Genomic DNA, 14,865 nt, shown 5'->3' on the forward strand with positions numbered 1-14,865 from the left:
TTCCATCTGACCCGTTTAAATCTTGGATTCCAAAGCTGTGCAAATCCAAATTATTTGCAGTGCTCGCCAGCTGTTGTGAGTATGATGAGCTTAGAGTGCAATGCGCTTAAGCCCGCTGCTCCAAGAAATTTCAACACGGACTCCAGTCAAAGTCTAGTCACTCTCCTAAAATATATATTATCTTCCATCTTCAGCAAAAAAAGCAGTTTTCACCTCTCTGTCGTTCTCGATCGTGTTCCTGTCAATGCTCAGCCGCTAACTTAGGTGGTGATCCTCACTGCTTAATATGATAGTGTTTGCAAGCGCCTGACCTTGCTCCTTAAAATAACTCTGCATACACCCTACATGCCCCACTCTCCCTGCATTTAATCCCCTGGCAACATGCACGCATACACACACACACACTAACACACACACACACACACACACACACACACACACATCACATTGGTCCTAATCCAGTGAGAAATAATTAATTCACACAGACCCACTCTCCCTTCTCTGCCTTTCTGTCCCACTCCTGACTCCCTTCTCCTCTTTTCACTCACCCCTCCAAAGCTCTTTGACTCCTCAGAGGCTCTCCTGCTGGGGGAGGGAGGGCGCTCTGTAATGGAGTTAAGGCCTCATTTTTAATTTATAGATTAGGACATTTGCTCAGAAGAAAGGCGAGGGGAAAAAAAATGACACATGGAGCAGCATTATATTCAATCTATTTCTCTATCCAAGTAATTTCTGTGATGCTTCTGACCTTAAATGAATTATAATTTGGCCTCTTCTATTCAGGCAAACTTTGTTCACTTTGTGTCCCTCTGGTTCTTGGTGCTACCTGCTTTGACCCTACTCTCGATAACAACCTGGTTTGGAAGATAAAATCACAACAGCAAAAATGACATTTGATACATCAGTTGTCAAACTTATAATGAATGCATGGTCTATCATAAATCAATAGGATGGCCAAGGAGCTAGACTTATGTCCCATGGTGTTGATACCGATGTTCTCAGACAATTATTCCCTACAAATATTCTGCTAAACAAATCATTTATTCATGCAAACTAGGATGAACTCTTAGTCCTCACCATCAGCCAGATCTTAAAATCATATGCGAAATAGATTCCAAACCTTATTTTTATATCTGCAGGCTGATGAAAGCCCACAATCAGCCACTCTCCAGAATGCTAGGAGGACCGGAGCCACTTTGAAGCCCAGGCGTGCACCAACAACAAAGAGCTTTGATATTCATTGTCCGGTGTTTTCTTTAAATCTATCCACAACATACAAAATTACCTTTAAGAAGTCTTCATAAAAAAGAAAAGCAGTATATGGTTTATAGATGTAGTTCAATATAGTGGGCATCCAGACACCAACACACTACAGAGGGGTTTATGATATACAGTTGCACTCAGTGTACTTACACAAATAGACAACAACAACAGAACTGACGTGACCATTATGTGAGATAGAGACACAGCTGTGCCATTACAATGACCAAGAATGAGCACTTGCACATATTTAATTAGTCGATTTAGCCAAATGTTTTTTTCAGATGACAAAACGTTTGTTGTATTTTAGTTTCCTGGCAGTGCTGATGTAGCAATTCTTTGTAGATGAAAGCAGGAAACAGACAGGGACCAAACCAGAACAGACTCATTAACAGTGATCTGAAGAAAGTGAAGTATTTTTGGCAGCAGAACATTTGAGGTTGGTGGTTGTGGAGGCACAATGTCAAGTCATTTAAAGAGATGGTGGTAAACTAATTTAAGAGAATCGATGTGGGGTCAGCAACAGGCAAACAAGAGTTAGCGGGCTGAATAAAGGAGGCTGGTGTGTTTTCTTTTCAACGTGATCTATGGATCATCTGACAATCAACTAATTCAAGAGTTTACTTCTCTGATCTGAAGCTGAGTGTTTACTCTCTTAATCCAAAGAAACAATACATCTGTAAAATAAATGTCACTACATTGCATATTATTTGTCATAACTTATCTTTTCAATTGATAACTGTGCCGCCAACAACTGTTTGAAAACAAATTTTACCTTCAGGCACTTCAGGCCTTGCAAAGAGCCCATTAATTGTCAGTGATGTTTCTTATCAAATTCACCAAAACATACCATGCTGAACTTATTTTATAGCCTGAGAACACGCTCTCTTTCTCTTCTCCTCCTTCTCCAGATGTAAACGACAACGTCCCGTTCTTCACCTCCTCCATCTATGAGGCCTCGGTCACTGAAGGGGCAGAAACCGGAACTTTGGTTGTCCAGGTGTCAGCCAATGACCTCGACTTGGGTCTCAATGGCAAGGTGACGACAGACGTGCACGTGCACACACAGACACACAAACTGTGGTGAAAGTGGCGCATTGCTCTTTCAGCATCTTCTCAGTTGAACTGGGTTTCTTGTGAATATTCACGCTGTTAATTCAATTAAATTCAATTTTATTTTGTAGCACCAAATCACAATATAAACTATCTCAAGGCACTTTACATAGAAGATCTTAAGATTTATAGAGAAACCCAACGGTTCCCACAATGAGCAGCATTTAGGCGACTGTGGAGACTACGGGAGGGAAAAAACACAAAGTTAGTGACATGTAGTACAATAAATAAATAAGTGTGGGGGCAGAGAGACAGAATTATGACACAGGTCATAATTAGCAATAACGACGTGTGTGTTATAACCTTCCCACTGTCCAGATCTCCTACTCCCTACTGGAGGATCGCAGTTGGGACCACCAGTATTTCCGTATTGACCCGGAGCTGGGATTCATCTACACTCAGACTGTGTTTGACCGTGAGACTAAGAGCTCATATCTACTGGAGGTTCAGTCTGTGGACGGCTGGGAGTCAGCGCGGCCCGGCAAACACGGACAGTCCAACTCTGGTAAGTGCGACTGACACGTAGCATCTGGCAACTTACAGGGGGAAACTAGGAAACATTACTTTAAAACATGGGAAACATTTAATATTCCAATTATCCTAGGAAAGAACATGATGCTACTCTAACGACCAATTTTATATAACCAGAGCAGCTATTACAGCGTCCTTTATCATTCCAACTGATATAATTCAGGACTCACACTAACCAGTCTAACCAAGACGTGCAACACCAACACGCACACATGTACACACTCCAGCTGAAACTTGGCCTTTATGCATTAACAGCTACATGCTCTCTCTCTCTCTCCCACATACACACACACACAGTCATACATTAATTTTCTTATTAATTTATGCAGCCCCCCCACCGAAATGCAAGATCAAGAGGCAACATTGATCAAACACACTCTTCACACATACTTCCTTATCATTTAAAACCAGGCCAAATCTTCATTCTACATCATGACCTCAACCCAGCAGCAGAAAATCACATGCTGCTAGATCACAATACAATTTGTGCAGGTAACTTAACCCGAGTAGAGAACAGGTCATGTTAACCTTATGGGTGATGGCCACAGTGCTTATTTTCTGTGTTTAATCAACCACAATGAAACGCCTACTTCCCTGATTAACACACGCAGCTAAACCCAGGCCAGCCAGGAAAATAAACACATCAAGAATCGCACACACAGCTACATGGGAGTTTCAGACTTACCCAAACTCTCCCTGCTCGAAGGCCGTTCTCCTGTCCTTCATTGTGGCTCCCCCTGGCCTTTAGGTCCCCCACTACAGTGGATCTTTTGCCAAGGTTGACAAGTCTGTCCAATCCACACAAGTCCCTCAGATGAGCTTTTTTTTGTCCTTTTCAGACAGGTAAAAGAGCGCTCTGCTGATGTGCTGGTGGCTGGTAATGTGAGAGGGTAGAGTGTGTGCTGTGTAGGTCACCCTCAACAAAATCCAGCTCTCCTGGTGGATTGTGGAACATGTTGTTGTACAGCGTGTGCAGCTCATTCCCAAAGTTATGCCCATCCAAGAACGGATACATCTTGATCAGCTGAGTTAACTCACTGCTGGGAAATGCAGTGGGGTTGCAGAAAGGAGAAAACAATGTGTGATACAGCCCTAGAAGAAAGCTTAGGCAAATGTTTGGGTCATGCTATAGCTGACTGTCACTAATCTTTAAGTAAAGACATGAGAAAGATGCAACAGTTTCCTTGTGTCATTCTTGGTACTGGATAAGCCCCTGATCCTCCCTGCCACGATGGTAATGTCCATGGTCATAGTTATAATGAACCCAGCATACCCATTCAACTTCCAGTTGAGTCAAATCACAGTGTGCTTTACCCCTGGCATCAAACCTAGTTAGCTCTGTGGCCTGAACTCGGCCACACAAACTATGCCACGAAGCTCCACACAAACCCTTCTCATGCAAATGCTACATCTAGTTTGAGACTGCAGTGAGTTAGTCCTGCTCTGTAAGCTTGGGGCTCACTGCTTCACCGCTGACCTGTCACTGAATTTGATAAAGAGATTTATTGCAAACTTGATATCCTTTGACAGTGAGGCATTAAAAGTCAGTGAGCGGGCTCAGCTGAAAATTATTGTAAATTTAGATTTATTGCGAGTACGTGTATTTTTTGTTTTTTGCACTTCTTGGTATTGACACTGCAGATCACGTAAGTTACAAATTTTATATTCAGCATTCTTAGCAATTTCAATGAATATAATTTAGCTGCTTCTAATGCATTTGCACTGAAGGAAAGAAAATCAGAATGTGTGAACACAAGGATTGTCCTGGAACCAATAAATTCTAAGTCCATAACTAATATCAAAAGTCTGCACAGAGAAATCATTTTTCAAAATGGAAAACAGATCAAAAATCTTTCAGACATTACAGACTTCAAAAATGTCAATCAATTCAAAACAAAAAGTCCAAAGCAAATCCAAGACAAATCAAAAGTCCCTCAAACGGGCAGAACCATGACATTTACTCCTATCAAAAAAAGCTGTACATACAGGTTTTTACAGTTTTCAAACATTCATTTCATTATACAATTTATATAATCATCAGGTTTTAAGTAAATGACAGATTCATGCGATTCCTAATTAAAGTGCTTGCAGAATTGAGTAAAATTCCGTTGTTATTGAGATTGTAACAGTTAATGTGTTAAATGTGTTTGCTGATATATGAGCGAAAAAGAGGATGAACACAAAGGAGGAGAGAGCTGCACACAGCTGCTCGGTAGACTTGATTTAAGACTCCAAATGTTTAGTGAAGGCAGTTTTCCTCTTTCTGTCTCTGTCCCACATCTGTTCGTCTCTTCTTACTCGAGGACCATCAGCCGTCTTCTTCTCTCAGTCTGCTCCCTCTCTTCCTCTACTCTCCATTTCTCTCTCATTTGCTGCCAGACGAAATGCATGCATGGTCCAATGGTAGAATAGAGACATGAAGAACGAACAGCTGTTTAGGCAGATGGGTGGATGGAGAGGTGTTGAAGAAGCAGCAAGACAGACCAGGATCTTTTTATAATAAATATGATCATAGATTATTAACAGACCCTCTCTCAAGGTACATATTTATTTATTTATCCGGGAGGAATGAAGAAGGGTCGATGACTGGTGGTAAATTATAGAAAATGAAGTGCACACATCAAAACACACACACACACATTTGCATGTAATCGCAGTTGTCAAAGTCAAGATAATTTCAGTGTGGCATGAGCAAATTTAAATCATTAATCTCTGGAACCTGTAATGAATTATACCTGGAATGACTGATCACCTTCAAAGTCTATCTTTTAAACAAACCCCCAAAAATCCAATAAACGAACTGATTTGTAACAGCATGCCAATAAATGAGAGTAACATTGGTACCACAAAAAAGATACTGACACTGAATGATCTGCCTTCGCTGTTTTAAACCCTGGGAACACAATGGCCTTACCTCTAGGGTTCTTCTCATTGTAATTACTATGTGAGCCATTGATTCATTTGCTGTGGTTGTATTGAATACTACTTGGAAATATATTTTTTCATACTTGGCAGCTTCATAACAAGCGTGTGTCCTTCAACTGTGTACAATCAAGTTCAACCTGTGAAGGAGCTCAACAGACATAATTACTCTCATTGCTGTTCTGTGTTTTCATTTTATTTCACTTGCTTTCACCGTATTCGTCAGTTTCGCTCTGCCAACGCAGACACATTTTTGTGTTAAAATTAAGGCTGGATTTATGGTACAAAAGAAGGGCACCTGCCAGCGCACACAACCAACAGATAGAGTGTGCTTTTGTTTTTTGCCTGGTAACTATCGGTAGCTGTTTTCAGGTAATGGAAGTAGGGGACTGTGGAGCAGTCGGAGTAACAGTGAGAAGAAACAAAAGCCCCATTATCAGAGAATGCAAAGACAGTGATGATGAGGGTGATAGAAAACGAGGTAAAACAAGATTGAACCTCAGATAGGCATTCACTGGATGGAGACAACTGTGGTCCCACTGGGACAAAAATTCAACCCTTAACTGAACAGCCGAGACCGACCCAGAGGAAGTGGATGCTCAGGTGGGTGCAAGTAAAGACACGGCATACAGCACGCTCTCGTGAACACCCTGAATAACGGAAACACAGAGAGGGCTGGTACAGTGACAGAGAATAACCCTTCTTCCAGTTGGGTGTTATATACTCTGCTTTGGGCATCACATCGAGATCGGGATGTCTCCTAGGTTTTTTGTCTTACTTTGGACAGTAACACTGCTAATTATTGTCTTTTTGATAGTATAAAAAAGTGCATGTTTACGTGTGGTGGTCTTTTTTAAAACAAGTAAACTTACAATATTATATTATGATTAAGGAGTTGATAAGAGTGGAATTTGATTCTATTCGTCATTAGTGTCAATGGGAATACCACTTTTAAATATTGGTAGTTGCCACTTGAATTTATTTAACGTGTATTTTTCTACAGAGAAAGACTTCACATTTGACTTCAATGGCAAGGCTTCATAATGTTAAGGATAGAAGCCCCAATGTTTTTTAGTGTACTGTTCCTTTTTAATTTTTTTTCAAAGACTGCTTGTGAGTTTCTTGGACTGTTAGCTTCGCTGGTTTAGGGGATCATTTCCTCCACAGAGGTGAGAAAGTGTCCACAACTCAGACGTTTATGACACTATAGCGTGGGGGACTTGCTTTTTTAAGTGGATTAAGAAAAAGCATTTGACCATATTGAATTTGACTTTGTTGAAAATGATGTATGGAAATATACATGTACAGCAGGGCTCCCAGCTCTGACCACTTCTCTTACTACAAGAAAGGAAAGTACTCACATGCATTTCATATTGGTTATGTGAAAAAAATGGCTCAATGCTGAAGCTTCTAATTTACCCTCTGACAAATCCCGTTCATATACATATAACTCTGATAACTCTAATAACAGGCATAAGGGTAATTCCATCTGACCATTTAAACACACACTGACCAATATTGCAGCATAATGTCGTCATGCGGCCACAGTACAACATGATAAACTGTTCTCAGAGGAGGCTAATGTACACTCAAAAAAATGATTCGTTGACTTTAATTAAATTTATCTTGTCAACTGGTTCCACGAAATTGTATTAGGTTAGTTGAAAGCTAAATTATTAGTTTCATCCAAATGAATTAACTTGAATTACAGTAATGAAATAATAATGAGTTGTTCCAACTCAAAAAGAATAACTTCAGATCAACAGGATATATTTACGTTCACCCAATTTAAGTAATTTACGTTCACCCAATATAAGCAATTTACGTTCACCCAATTTAAATAATTTACGTTCACCCAATTTAAGTTATGTTGTATGGACTTAAATAATATATTTACAGCTTACATATATCTTATTTATAGTAGTAATATAATAAATTTAAGTTCAATTAACTTAACTCAACGGTGTTCATCCAATGTATTTTTTATGAATTACTTTAACATAATCCTATTTTGTCAACTGGTTCCACACAAATGAATTGTGTACAACCAAATTATTTTTTTAACTTTTTATTAAAACATTGCAACATGGTCCAACAGCAAAAAACATCCAACAATTTTTAAAACATGGTCCAACAATACAACAATTCCACTTTCCTATGTTTTGTAACATCTAACAAAACGTTAACGCGCATTCATTTTAGCATTGTGGAGAAAATAACATAACATGTTAATTAATGCTGCAGAATATATATATATAATATAATCGGCCGACAATGGCCTATCACAGATATATCTGTGTTAACCAATACATATACAATAACTTTGTTATATTTAACACACCATACAAAAATGTTTAGGGAAAGATATAAATGGAATCATCGCACAATTGTCCAGCAGATGGTTTAATCTGCCGAGCAGAGCGGCACAACTGAAAGACAAACTGCTATCAGTAATGTCAATACTGTACTTAGATTTGACTCTGAAACTTTACTAAATAGTACCACTAGACTATAACATTTCTAAAAAATCACTGTTGTTTTTTTTAACTGAATTGTAGTTTTTAGCTTATCATTTTATTTACAGCGCAAAATATAGCTTTGCTGGCTATTCCACAGAACATTCAGCATCGATATAAATGGTTGGCTTATTCATAGAGTTTGTTCTTGAGCATCTGGACCTTGCTTGAAAGTCTGGAAGAATCAAGTTGAAGGAAGACCTTCTGAAGCACTTCAAAGAAGGCTTTCAGTTCCTGAGGATAACTGAGGTTCAGTGCATATATAACTCCCATCAAGAGTGCAGATGCAGAGGCAATGTCTCTCAAGTCATGCAGAACTTCAACACCCTCGATCACTATTCCAACATCGGCTGGAGAAGTGGTGGCATCACCTCCCTCAACATTGATGCTGTAGATGCCGAGAATAATGTGTTGAAGCTCCCTCTCAACAGCGTCAGTATCCTTACATAAATGAGAAAGAAAGGACAAAAAACAAACTATGAAATCACAGAGTGTAACTTTCAGTGTCATCTGTACAAATTGACAAGCTGAATTCAAGATGAATACATAACAAAAAACTGATCATACAGGGATACAAACAGAGGGCAGCGGTAGTGTGACGCTGCAGATTTTTTTTACAAATAGGGTTATACTAACCCTAACCCTTTGCAAATAGTTATTCGGATTCGGTGTGCAAAATCAGAAAAAAAACCCCGAAAAAAACAGGGTATTGATATTTATGAATGTGTATACAAATTAGTATATGTGTAAATAGATCTGTAAATTAAGAAAAAAAGACTAAACAAATGTGAATGATTAAACACCAGAGCACCTGAGCGGAGCCAGAGGGAGTGAGGAGTGTGATTTGTTGGACATTTGTAAATATTTTTGCTATAATAATGCCCCATTATATAACAGTTTTCTTAGAAAAGTCTAACTGTTAACATACCACATGAAGGCTCAGCAGTGCCAGCTCAATGAAGGAGGGAGAAGATACAGGTTGTCACAGCTACAATCTGAAATTCAACATAAAAAAGGAGCCATCAACTAAATGAAATTCAATTCATTTTTCTGTGAATTATCTCTTTAATGCATAAAATAAGCCCCCTTTAATCCAACATTAAGCATTGTAAAAAATCATTTTGCATATACATTTTCACATAAAATAAAAAACGGATAGTTTATATATAACATACTTACATATAAAGTTGTGGGAAGTCGTGTTAAAAAAACACATATGGTTGATGATAAATGTTCACCTGCAAAAGGAGGGAGAGTGCCATTAGTTTTTGAAAAATAGTTTTCCCTGAAATGATTGTGATAAATTATATTATTGTCATCATTTTGAAAGCATTTCATACCACTGATATAATATTATAGCATGATAATAAGAACCCTTACAAAAAACAATACACTTTGAATTCTTAAGAATATGTCTGTCATTTTCATTAGAATTCAAAAATATTAAAATAGGGGTGCAGCCTGCCACACACAGACTAGTGCCACCGAACGTTTTTGTGCCTTCGCGGAAGCACACATGCAGGTGATGCGTTCCAGTGAGGTACCTGTGAATGGAAGACGTTTCAACTAAACACAACATTATATTTATATTATATTTAATGACACATGTGTCATTCATTTAATTAAAACGTGTTTATAAACGTTTAACAAACTGGTTTGCTTTACAATCTGTGAACACCTGGAGACTTTGGCTTGGTTGTCCCCTGTGAAGTGTTTTGTTTTTCGACAGCATCTGAAGGCAGCAACAAAAACGAAACTTATTTCCCCTGAGTGTGTGCGTGTGTGTGAGAGATCACTCCGCCTCGCTCCAGGAGAGGAGAGATGCGACATGATTCGCCAACTGTGTCTAACCAGCAATTCAGAAATCAGGAAATTCTGACGGGGCGAATTAAATAACCGTGATTGGCAGATTCAAATGGAACAGAATAAAGTTGAACTGTTGGGTGGGCAGAGTACAATGCCCAATTCTAGACCCCCCACCCCCCTCCGTAAGGTGAAACACGAAAGGGGGGGCAGAGCAGGAGGGTTTCCCACATCTTTGTCACACAAACCGGCCGTGAGAGAATACTAAACGAAGACGTGTTCCGTATTTAACTGGTGTCCAATAACGGAACGATTCCGTATTTTACGGGACGGTTGGCAACACGAGTTGCGTTAGTATACAGCGGTTAGCTAGCACAACTTTCGGCTATTAGCTTTTCATTCAAGTCCATAACACTGCAAACGCGGTGCTTTATTTCAATAAATTACGTGCTGGTCCGCTAGCTCAAATGTATCAGTTACCCGCACATACATAGCATTTCCTTTCTACATTGCTTCACAATAAAAGCTTCCCGCTGATTCGCATAGGTACTTTTTTTTTTTTAATGAAGCAGCAACAGGAAGATGATGGGTTTTAGTAATAACGTAATCATTAACTTGAATTCAGACAGACACAATTATAGAAACCTAGCGAGGCACACTATAGTACAACTCCGTAAAAAACAGATACACAACTTCAAATGCAGCCAATTCATTGCTAAATACAGGTTGCACAGGCAGACTCTGCCTTTACCATAAATTGCCTGCGATGAGCCAGGTCGTATTCTGCCACGGACTCAATGGCAGCTGGGATCACTAACGTTACAGACACGGGGCGGTCTAAAGCTGAGCTGTTATAGATAATGGACAGGTGAACAATGGTGTGTCACAGTGGTAAATTGTTAAGGGATGGCGGGCTCCGCCCAGGGACATGTAGCTCACTTAGCTAGTTTAGCTAACTTAGCTAGTTAGCTACATGTTAAATATGCACCTGCTCTCTAAAACTAAACAAGCAAGTATGTGGTATGAGACACATATTTATCTCATATAAGACTCATATTTACAATATAAATAATACTGCAGGTTACAAAAGTTAAAAGAAATTTCTCTTACCTCTTTCCACTTGCCTGCCGCCAAAAAGTAATTTTTGAACTCCGGTCAGATCCTTCTACGCATGCGCAGTGTAGAGTTCTTCTTCTTCGGGGGTTTACTGCACCTGGCATTGCATTACTGCCACCATCTGGATGTAAGAAGTATCTCGACCCTAATTGGCTTGACATAATTTTTTCGAGCTTGTCCAAAACATTATTATTTTGTAAAGATAACTAGAGGCACAATTACATTGACTTGATTAAAAAAAAGTATTTTAACTTAACAAATTCATGTTTTTTAATTAAACTGAACATAAAAAATATATATAAAGTCAACAACAACCCGGATTAATTTTTTTGAGTGTATGGGGTGGGGGGTTGGGGCTGGGATATTTTACACGTTCCTTCAATGAAAGCAGAAGTGTTAAACCATTAATGAACAGACAGCATTAGCAGATGAGTGGGAGGATGAGATGGCTGGCTGGTACATCTGCTCATCCACTTTCTGTGTGCTTTCTCCATCCCTCCCTACCTTCCTCTCTCTCTCTCTCTCTGACACATTGTGAACACGGGCAACTGCAGATTTTTTTTTGTATACAGCCTGCGTTAGTTTCCTATCTGTGCTATATGAACTGTAAACAATCTCCTCCATCCTGGCTTAAATTATTAATCTCATCTAAAGCGTGTGTTGCAAATTATGCTCGTTTTGGTAGCAATGTCAAAGGGAGCGTAGTGTGTTTGGTTGCTCAACTACAGAGCCTTACGCTGATGCCCTCAGGGTGCTTTGTTCCCCACTTCAGCCAGCGGTTAGATGTTGAAGAAAAGAAGAAACAGCTGGATTTAATGCTAAAATAGACAGAAGCCCGATGAGGGATGTAATTGAAAATTTGTAGATAGGGGAAAAAAGGGTTATTTTTGTTTGTTGTTCTCTGTATGCATGAAGAAACGTGTGTGTGTGTGTTGCTATCCAAAGAGAGAGAGAGACAGATGTTCACGTTCACATTGACAGAATAAGAACGACCACATGTGTATGATTGTGTCTCTCTTTTTCTCTCTCTTTCAGACACGGCGTATGTTCGTGTTTTTATCAGTGACGTGAACGATAACAAACCAGTGTTTGCGCAGACATCCTATGAAGTTGATGTGGATGAGGATGCTGACCTTGGCTTTGCCATCCTCACTGTCAGTGCCAATGATGGGGATGAAGGTAGGTGGCATATATACTGTATATATATATATATATATATATGTCCTATAAATAAATATATAATATATATAACACATTGCTCAAGCACATTGCTGAAGTGCTTCTATTTTTCCTCACCCAAGGAACATTTTACTTTTCACTTCACTGCTTTTTTGCGACCCCCCTTTTACTCTGAAGGAAAGAATGGTTTTCTCTATGAAGCAATATGTGAGTGTGAATCAGTCACTGTAGAAGAACCCATTTAATATAACCTTTGGATGTAAGGCAAAGAAATAGGCTTTCAAGTGTTGAACTGTACCTTCACCGGTTTGGACATCTAAACATTCTTTTTTCACTTTAGTCAAACATTTCTCATTGTTGACAACCTGCACCCCTGGAAACGCAGGTCGCAGCTGAAACACGTCCTTGGAACTGTCTGATGTGACTGGTGTTTTTCAATGTTTTTCTAACCCAATGTCAGTGGTAAAGTGGCAATATTTTTAAAGTAATAAGTTTTCCTTGTTTAATGATTTCTGACTGCTAGTGCTCTTTAAAAGGAAATATATTCTATACACCAGACATTTATTGTGAGCTCAGGTAGCAGGTGGTATTCATATAAAATTGGTCTTAACTACTTGACTTTTCCAGTCTAGCTGTCTTTAAGAAAGCACTTATTAAGAAAACACATTCGCATTTGAGAACTTCCTCAAATGTAAAGATTTATGTCAGTGTTGGCACATGTGGAGACTCAGCTGTCATCACGTCAGCTCATGATTATTACACTGAGGAATAACAATGTCGTTTTTGGAGCACTGTAGATTTCCCAATCATAGGCAACTAGAAACTGGGTAAGACTCCAACCAAAGATCTCTATAATTATTGCTCAACAACAAAACCATTTGAAATCATTTCAGTTCAATTCTATCTGAATAGCAACAAATCACAACATACATTATCTCAAGGCACTTTACTAAGTAAAATCGAGATCTTACAGAATTAAAGAGAAACCCAACAGCTCCCACAATGAGCAAACTCAAGTATGGAGCCAAAAATTCCCCCCTTCAACAGGCAGAAACCTCTAGCCCAACCAGAGTGTCGCAGAACCACTCACCACAATTGACCAGTCGAGGCCAGCAGGGGAAAATGGAGGAGAGACGGGAGGTTGGTGAGGGGAGAGAAGAGAGAGAGAGAGAGAGGAGGGGGGGCGGGAACAGTTGTAACTCATATTCAAGCAAAACCTTGGTTGTAGAGATGGTGCCTGGCTCCTGGACCCCGAGTGGGTGCTGGTTCCACTGGAGAGGAGCCTGGTAGATGAAGGCAATTCAAATCAATTACTCAATGTAAGTTACTGTAGTGGGCGTAACAGAGTGGTGACATCAAGATAAAGCTGAATGAGGGTCAACATAACATGTTTCCACTTCAGCAGAGCAGGCTGATGGCTCTATATTCAGACATCACACAGAGGTTAGACACATTGTTCAGGTTAGACACATAAAAACTAGATTGTCGCATAATGGTAACATGTTTTGTGAACTATTTTTTGGGATTATTAAATCTCTAAGTTTTAATTTTATGGATTTTTGGACATGTGTGAGGAGAGTGTCTTTTAAATAGAGTTTCTGTTGAATTCAAAACAAAGTTCAAAACAACTTTATATGTCCTGGAGGAACTTTTTTTGTAAAAGTGTCAAATTAAGCACAAACAACAGACAACAAACAAGTACATCTGCAGACAGATAAAAGCAGTTTAAGATGACATGTTGAAGCGTGCTTACAAATGTTAATATATAAACAGTCATAAAAAAGGTCAAACCCCAAGCTAGTCATTAATGAGTCTGACAGATGTCGGCACAAAGCCATATTAGCATATTCATAGACCTGCCAATACTAATTGAGGCAATGGTGTGAAGTTACATCCAAGCCATTTCAAGGCAGTAAAGGTAATTTTGGGGAGCAGAGATTTTAGTTTTTAGGGGTTTATCCAAAGCCAGGAGAGAAGTTTTAAGGTCAAGGTAATCTTCCCTTCACCTCTTTGAGAATATGTCCATCTCAGCTTGTAACTAGCCTTCAGAGTTCCCAGTGGTATCCACGGTGACTGTGCCATCAGAGTATTTGATGTAGGTTATTTCTGGGTCTGAGCTCCTGCAGTCGTCAGAGAACAGCGTGAGGAGCACAGGTGAGATTACAGAACCCTGTGGGGCTCCAGTGGAGAGACAGTTTGAGTAGAGACGAACTGATCATTGATTCTGACCACTTGGTGTCTCCCTGTCAGAAATGAAAGGACCCAGAGGATCACACCTAGGTTGATGTCCATTTCACTCAGCTTTTGTGGTGGTGATGAACTGTGTTAAAGGTGTATAACTGGAGAGGGTCAGTGGGCATGCCTACTTCCTTCCTTCTCTCAGTGTTTCACTATAAGCACACTGTAACACACTTTTCTCCAAGTG

General features: G+C 39.5%; 1 protein-coding gene across 1 annotated transcript in view; it reads left to right on the forward strand.

Moving 5' to 3' along the window:
* si:ch211-186j3.6 (neural-cadherin) overlaps positions 1 to 14,865 on the forward strand; it is a 292,082-nt gene that overhangs the window by 138,357 nt on the left and 138,860 nt on the right. Inside the window, exons 14-16 of the mRNA XM_034570740.1 lie at positions 2,172 to 2,299; positions 2,692 to 2,878; positions 12,297 to 12,440. Of these exons, the coding sequence (XP_034426631.1) occupies positions 2,172 to 2,299; positions 2,692 to 2,878; positions 12,297 to 12,440 (459 nt within the window). The remainder of the gene's footprint in view (positions 1 to 2,171; positions 2,300 to 2,691; positions 2,879 to 12,296; positions 12,441 to 14,865) is intronic.

Source organism: Hippoglossus hippoglossus, chromosome 3, assembly GCF_009819705.1.
Source record: "Hippoglossus hippoglossus isolate fHipHip1 chromosome 3, fHipHip1.pri, whole genome shotgun sequence".
Classification (NCBI taxonomy): domain Eukaryota; kingdom Metazoa; phylum Chordata; class Actinopteri; order Pleuronectiformes; family Pleuronectidae; genus Hippoglossus; species Hippoglossus hippoglossus.